Source organism: Rattus norvegicus, chromosome 18 (assembly GCF_021556685.1).
Source record: "Rattus norvegicus strain SHRSP/BbbUtx chromosome 18, alternate assembly SHRSP_T2T, whole genome shotgun sequence".
Taxonomy (NCBI): domain Eukaryota; kingdom Metazoa; phylum Chordata; class Mammalia; order Rodentia; family Muridae; genus Rattus; species Rattus norvegicus.
The window spans coordinates 82,087,785-82,095,439 of record NC_141551.1 but is presented as its reverse complement, the minus strand read 5'-3'; the positions used below and the strand labels follow the sequence as shown (position 1 = coordinate 82,095,439).

The window sequence follows — 7,655 nt, the reverse complement described above, 5'->3', positions numbered from 1 at the left end:
AGCTGGTCAGTGGAGATGAATATTCTAGCTGGGTACCAGCTACATTTCCCTATGATCTGTGACTCAAATGTCTGCTGTCTTAAAAATTATGCTTTTATTGTAAGTTTGTGAAGATTAACCAATAGCACTGTCAATACATTTCATATAGGGTGTATGTGATATCACTGGCCAACAACTCAAAAAGAAGTAAATAAATCTGGTAATAGGTGTTTTTTTTAATTTTGGTGAGTGTAGCAAAGTTTATTGATGGTATTCAAGAGAGTCAGGAGGGCTCCCTAGACCCCTCCGGTTATTGTGGGGATCTGGGATGGAGATTGTGAGGAAGATGCTCAGTGTTGGGTGCCAAGTTGGGATGGGGACTCCTCAGCAACTGAGCAACTCAGTGGCTCTATGTCCTTGCTGGGGTGAGTGGTCCAGGGTTTCTTATTCTTTGTGGGTCATGAAGGCCATGAGGTCTACCACCCTGTTGCTGTAGCCATATTCACTGTCATTCCAGGAAATGAGCTTACCAAAGTTGTCATTGAGAGCAATGTCAGCCCCAGCATCAAAGGTGGAAGAGTGAGAGTTGCTGTTGAAGTCACAGGAGACAACCTGGACCTCATTGTAGTCCAGGATGCCCTTTAGTGGGCCCTCAGATGGCTGCTTAACCACATTCTTGATGTCATCATACTTGGCAGGTTTCTCCAGGCAGCATGTCAGATCCACAATAGATATATTGGGGAGGTAGGAACAAAGAAAGCCATGTCAGTGAGCTTCCCATTCTGCTCTGGGATGACCAAGCCCACAGCCTTGGCAGCACCAGTGGATGCAGAGATAATGTTCTGGGCTGCCTCATTGCCATCACACCACAGCTTTCCAGAGTGGCCATCCACACTCTTCTGAGTGGCAGTGATGGCATGGACTGCATAAGCCCTTCCACAATGCCAAAGTTCTCATGGATGACCTTGGCCAGGGGGCGCTAAGTAGTTGGTGGTGCAGGATTCATCTCTGACAATCTTGAGTGAGTTGTCATATTTCTCATGGTTCACACCCATCACAAACCTTGGCCAAAGGGGTGGAGATGATGACCCTTCTGTCCCCACCCATCACATGGGCTCTGGCCTTCTCAGTTGTGGTAAAGTCACTAGTACACTCCACATCATACTCAGCTCAGCATCACCCCATTTGATTTTAGCAGGATCCCGCTCCTGGACGATGATAATGGGCTTCCTGTTGATGACAAGCTTCCCATTTTCAGCCTTGATTGTGTCATTGAATTTGCCATAGGTAGAGTTATACTGAAACATGTAGACCATATAGTAGAGGTCAATGAAGTGACCATCAATGACAACAATCTCCACTTTGTCAGATTCAGAGAAGGCAGCTCTGGTAATCATGTGCCCAATACAGCCAAATCCATTCACACCAACCTTCACCATCTTGGCTAAAGGACTAGGTTGGCACTACACAAGAAGATGAGGCTGTCTCTGGAACAGGGAGGAGCAGAGAGCCCAGTAGTGGGTGTTTTATTTGGTAGTGTATAATGTCTTGCTGGGGTGTTTTTCCCACTATGGACTAACTCTATTTAAACACTTTTAAAATATGTATATATTTTAAAAAACTTAAAAACAGTCATAGAATTCTACATCTTTTTAGAAGATATTTATTCATGGGTCTTCTTCGCCATATTGTCTACCCTACACTGCTCTCCTTTCTCCAACACATATACTGTGTCCTGTTTCATTGACCCTGCCACTGCCCCTATTTATATACTATTTCTCTGCCTGGTTGGTGATTCAGTGTCTGAGAGATCTCAGGGGTCCAGGTTAATGAGATTGCTGGTCCTCCCATAGGGTCATCATCCTTTTCAGCTTCTCCCAGGTTTTCCCAATTCAACCATAGGGGTCAGCTGCTTCTGTTCATTGGTTGGGTGTAAGTATCTGCTTCTGACTCTTTCAGCTGCTTGTTGGGTCTTTTGACTGGAAGTCATGATAGGTCCTTCTCTGTGAATGCTCCATAGCCTCAGTAATGGTGTTAGGTTATGGGGCCTCCCCTTGAGCTGGATCCCCCTTTGATCTTGTCACTGGACCTTCTTTTCCTCAGATTCTTCTCCATTTCCTTTCCTGCATTTCTTTCAGACAGGAAGAATTATGGATCAGAGTTTTGACTGTGGGATGACAACCCCATCCCTCACTTTATGCTATGTCTTTCTGCTGGAGGTTGGCTCTAAGTTCCCTCTCCCCACTGTAGGGCATTTCATCTAGGGTCTCTCCCTTTGAGTCCTGAGGGTCTCTCATCTCCCAGGTCTCTGGTACATTATAAAGGGTCTTCCCAACCTCCTATCTCTCAAGGTTGCCTGTTTCCATTCTTTCTGCGGGCCCTCAGGATTTCAGTCGTTTTCCCCTACCCAATACTAGATCATGGTCCTCTCTTGCCCATCTCTCTGGTCCCCTTTCCCTCCCAGATCCCTCCTTCCCTCCTGCCTTGTGGTTGCTTTCTTCTCCCTCCCAAGTGAGACTGAGTCATCCTCACTTGGGCCATTCAGCTTGTTGGCCTTGTTGAGTTCTGTGGACTATATCTTGGATATTTTTTGGCTAATATCTACTTATTAGTGAGTACATACAATGCATATCCTTTTGGGTCTGAGTTAATTCACTCAGGATGATCTTTTCTAGTTTCATCAATTTGCCTCAGGATATCCTAATTCTTAATAGCTGAGTAGTATTCCATTGCTGGTAGGTTTGCAAACTGGTACAACCACTCTGGAAATCAATTTGGAAATTCTCAGAAAATTGGAAATAGATCTACCTGAAAACCCAGTAATACCACTCTTGGGAATATACCCAAAAGATGTCCCACCATGCCACAGGGGCACGTCTATGTTCAGAGGGGCCTTATTTGTGATAGCCAGAAGTTGGAAACAATCCAGATGTCCCAAGACAGAAGAATGGATACAGAAAATGTGGTTCATTTACACAATGGAATATTACTCAGCTTAATTTTTTTAGATGTAAATAAAATTACATTTATTTATATACTATATGGAGTGGAAATTCACAACACTTGGTCATCTGTTCAAATACAAGATTTATAAAATCAAATCCTATTTTGAAAGTGTATTTTGTTAAATTACCAAGTCTTTCAAGACAGGCCTGTCCAGCAAAATTCAGTACTACTCCCCTAGTCCTTTATATATGGCATTTACTTTGACTTATATCCATTTCCCATGGCTTGTGGACCCATTCATACTCTCCATACTTAGAATCAAACGTTCCCTTATGGAGAAATCATAATTTCAAGGTAAAACATTGTCCATGTTCCTGAATTTCCACCTTCTTTTCACTCTTGAATATGTATCTGTGAAACCTGAGGATGTATTACTGCTGATTGTGGAACGTGGCAACTTGTCTTCCAATAAATTGGAGAATATGAGGAAATAGAGAAGCGAACATACGTCTGATAGAATGACCTATTCATGTGGTACAGTTATTTAGAATTATCTCGGGTACATGTTCTGTGGGGTGTTTGCCTCATTGCCTAATTTCTTTATGAAGAGGAACACTACTCATTTTAAAATGAGTACTTGGACCATTTGGCAACTAACTCAGAATAAGTCCATTTGGTGTATTAAGATCTTCATTAAATAATGATCAGGCCTGTGAAATCTCTTGCAATGCACTGTGGGATAATTTTTTCAGAGCCAGTCCTCTTCTGTAATATACATTTGGATCTGGTATAACTGTTGAGAGCTGCTCACAGAGTCATACTGTTCTCCCATGAGGTCTCTCTGACGTTATGATAAGAATCTTAGGAGACGTCTCTGTTGATGAAGTAAGAAACAAATTCATCTGTAGCTTCCTCATAAGCCACCTCTTCTTCATTGGGGTCTAATGAGGGCTCATCATAAGGAGTTGCTGGTCAATGGTCTTGGGGACAGGCTTTGGTGGAACCTTTTACCAAGAGCCTTTCTCTCTTAAGTTTTTCCTTAGCTGCCAACTTTTCTTTCTCCTGCTGCTGTTTCCACTGTGTGAACAGCAAGTATTGTGGCTACTTGTTCTTAATCTCCAAGATACTGAAGCCCAGGGTGGGTTGAGCGGCTTTCACGGACAGCAATCCCCCGACCCTCGCAGCCTTCCCATTGCTCTTGATCGCAGCCTCTTAGGGCTCTTTAGCAGCGACTTCCCTCTTCAAGCCTCGCTTGCTACCACTGCCACTTTTCTTGCCGGCCTTTGCCATATTGTTTCAGCTTAATTTCTGTCTTAAGGCTGAATAATATCACATTCTATTACTGTGCCACATTTTCTTCCTTCCTTCTTTCCTTCCTTCCTTCCTTCCTTCCTTCCTCCCTTCCTTCCTTCCTTCCTTTCTTTTTTTCATTCAGAGAAATAAAGGTTTATTTTGGCTCATAGTTCATGTGTAGAGTCAACAATGATAGGACATCATGGCCAAATAATATTAAAGAATATTATCCAGAAGCTGAGGTTGAATGCCGGTGTTAAGTTCCCTGTATCCTTTCTATTTGGTCTGAAACCTCAGTGCAGGGGAGTGGGGTTGCCACAGTGAAGGTGAGACATCATCGTCTTTCTTCTTCTTCTTCTTCTTCTTCTTCTTCTTCTTCTTCTTCTTCTTCTTCTTCTTCTTCTTCTTCTTCTTCTTCTTCTTCTTCTTCTTCTTCTTCCTCCTCCTCCTCCTCCTCCTCCTCCTCCTCCTCCTCTTCTTCTTCCTCCTCCTCCTCCTCCTCCTCCTCCCCCTCCTTCTCCTCCTCCTCCCTCTCCTCTTCCTCCTCTTCCTCCTCCTCCTCCTCCTCCTTCTGCTTCTTCTTTCCTTTTATTGGATATTTTATTTACATTTTAAATGTTATTCCCTTTCCCAGGGTCTCCTTATTTCAATTAACTCAGTCCAGAAACTCACAAACCTGCCCAGAGGTTTTTCTATTAAGTGATTCTAGATCCCTCCTTGGCACATCAATACACTCATAAATCCATGGAAAGTTAGACAAACTCTGTGTCCTGGATATTGTGATTAGAGCAGTATAGAATATAGCTAAGTAGCGTTTTCCGTAGTAGAATATGGAGTTCTCTGGGCACATGTCCAAGACTGGTATATGATGTTTCTTCTATAAGATTCAGGGTATCAGGTCTTATATAAATCTCCGTGATCCCTTTGGAGTTGAATTTTGTGCAGGGTTAGAGATATTGAAAAAGGTTCATTATTCTATTGGTAACTCTCAAGATTACTCACCACCATTTGTTGAAAGCCACAATGATTAAAAACAACTTGGTGGGGAAAGGTTATTGTGCTTACAGTGCCATATCACATTCCACCATAAAAGGAAGTCAAAACAGATTCTAGGCAGAAACCTAAAGGTAACAACTATTATAGAGGCCATGAGGGAACACTGCCTATTTACTTGCTCTTTGTGGCTTTCTCAGCCTGCTTTCTTATACCACTCAGGATCTACAACCCAGAAGTAGCACCATCACAGTGAGGTGAACCCTTCCACATTAGTCATCAATCAAGAAAATGCACAAAGACACGTGCTCCACTATGTTCATCGCAGCCTTATTTATAATACCCAGAAGCTGGAAAGAACCCAGATGTCCCTCAACAGAGGAATGGATACAGAAAATGTGGTACATTTCCACAGTGGAATACTACTCAGCAATCAAAAACAATGACTTCATGAAATTCATAGGCAAATGGACAGAACTAGAAAACATCATCCTGAGAGAGGTAACCCAGTCACAGAAAAACACTCATAATATGCACTCACTGATAAGTGGATATTAGCCCAAAAGCTTGAATTATCCAAGATACAATTCACAGAACACTTGAAGCTCAAGATGAAGGACGACCAAAGAGTGGATACTTCAATCCTCCTTAAAAGGGGAAATAAAAATACTCATAGCAAATGATATGGAGACAAATTTTGGTGCATAGACGAAAGGAATGGCCATTCAGAGACCACCCCATGTGGGGATCCAGACCATACACATACAGCCACCAAACCCAGACAATATTGCAGATATGAAAAGGTGCATGCTGACAGGAGCCTGATATAGCTGTTTCCTAAGAGGCTAAGCCAGAGCATGACAAACACAGAGATTAATGCTAGCAGCAAACCATTGAACTGAGAACAGGGTCCCCCTTGGAGGAATTAGAAAAGGGATTGAAGGAGTTGAAGGGGCTTGCAACACCATAAGAACAACAATACCAACCAACCAGAGCTCCCAGGGACTAAACCACTACTCAAAGACTACACATTGACAGACCCATGGCTCCAGCTATATATATAGCAGAGGATGACCTTGTTGGGCATCAATGGAAGGAGAAGCCCTTGGTCCTGCCAAGGTTGGACCCCCCCAGTGTAGGGGAATATCAGGGTGGGGAGGGGAAGGGGGTAGTTTGCTAGGGGGAACACCCTTATAGAATGAGGGAAGGGGGTGGGATAGGGGGCTTATAGATGGGAAAACGGAAAAAGGGAATAACATTTGAAATTTAAATAAAAAATATCCAATAAGAAGAAAGAAAGAAAGAAAGAAAGAAAGAAGGAAAGGAAGGAAGGAAAGAAGGAAGGAAGGAAGGAAGGAAGGAAGGAAGGAAGGAAGGAAGGAAGGAAGGAAGAGAGAGAAAATGCACTGCAGGTTTGTTCACAGAGAAATCAAGTAGGGGCATTTTCTCAATTGAAGTTTTATCTTCCCAAATGGTTCCATCCTATGTCAAAGTGTTATCTAAACTAGATAACACAGCTATCCTGGGTTTGCTTTTATTTGTTTCTATATGAACTTTCTTTATGAGAAATTACGTTTTCACCTTGTTATAGACTTGTATTGGAATTTTTATGTTGATATATTTTACTCTGTGAATTTATTTGGGAAGGGTGGCCATTTTGGCAAATTTAATTATCCTACCAGTTTATGAACAGGAGAGTCTTTCCATCCTTTGATATTACTTCTATTTTTTAAGCATCTAAAATATTGTGTTTCACATGTCTTTTACTTCCTTAGATATATTTTGTGATTTGATGATACTAAATATGGTATTGCTTCCTTGATTTCTTTCTCAGTGTGCTGTCATTTGTGGCATTTGAAGGCTATTTTTTTTGTGTTTACTTAATATCCTGCCACTTTTCTGAATGCATTTATCAGTTATATCAGTTTCCTGGTTTAGAATGTTTAGAGTGTTTAGAATCTTTTATGCACCAAATCAAATCATGTGCATCTAAATCCAGGTTCAACTCCAGGAGATCCCAGTCATCATTGGGGATGGGGGATTTGGCTGATAGACTAAGTAGGGTTAGGAGGACTGGCTCTGGAGGTACCTGACAGGGTTTCAGAGTGGCTTCACATTTTTCTGAACCTCAGTGCTGTGTGGGATAGATGACAGGCAGGCAGGTTGTAGAACTGACTACTCTATTCCCCCAAAGCCTGAAAGCAAACAACAGCCCCAGTAATACCCTAAAACTGAGTTCACTCACTTTTATACCCCTCCGAGAATAACACAGTACTCCACAGTGGTTCCTATTTGTTACATCTTCTGAAACAAGCCTGGTTTGTAGGATCCTATGTTTATCAATGTTACCCTCTATGCTGCCTTATCATAACATTTGTTTTCATTTTGCAGCTTGCTGACATGTCAATTACCTTAGACTACACAGTTGTCCACACAGTGGTTCT

General features: G+C 42.2%; 1 protein-coding gene and 1 pseudogene across 1 annotated transcript; both read right to left on the bottom strand.

Moving 5' to 3' along the window:
* Positions 1 to 423: 423 nt before the first annotated feature.
* On the bottom strand, positions 424 to 1,418 carry LOC147999904 (glyceraldehyde-3-phosphate dehydrogenase-like). Its single transcript, XM_087593713.1, has 2 exons — positions 1,131 to 1,418; positions 424 to 681 (listed from the first exon to the last, which is right to left on the bottom strand). The coding sequence occupies exons 1-2, from the start codon at positions 1,416 to 1,418 to the stop codon at positions 424 to 426; spliced, it is 546 nt and encodes a 181-aa protein (XP_087449839.1).
* A 1,749-nt stretch (positions 1,419 to 3,167) lies between these two features.
* Rpf1-ps2 (ribosome production factor 1, pseudogene 2) lies at positions 3,168 to 4,215 on the bottom strand (annotated as a pseudogene).
* Positions 4,216 to 7,655: the final 3,440 nt, after the last annotated feature.

Excerpts from the sequence above, each read along its gene's own strand:
- LOC147999904 (XM_087593713.1), bottom strand. The coding sequence starts at position 1,418 with ATGGTGAAGGTTGGTGTGAATGGATTTGGCTGTATTGGGCACATGATT. Across the intron at positions 682-1,130 it reads AGCTGAGTATGATGTGGAGT|AAACCTGCCAAGTATGATGA; the intron begins GTACTAGTGACT and ends TGCTGCCTGGAG.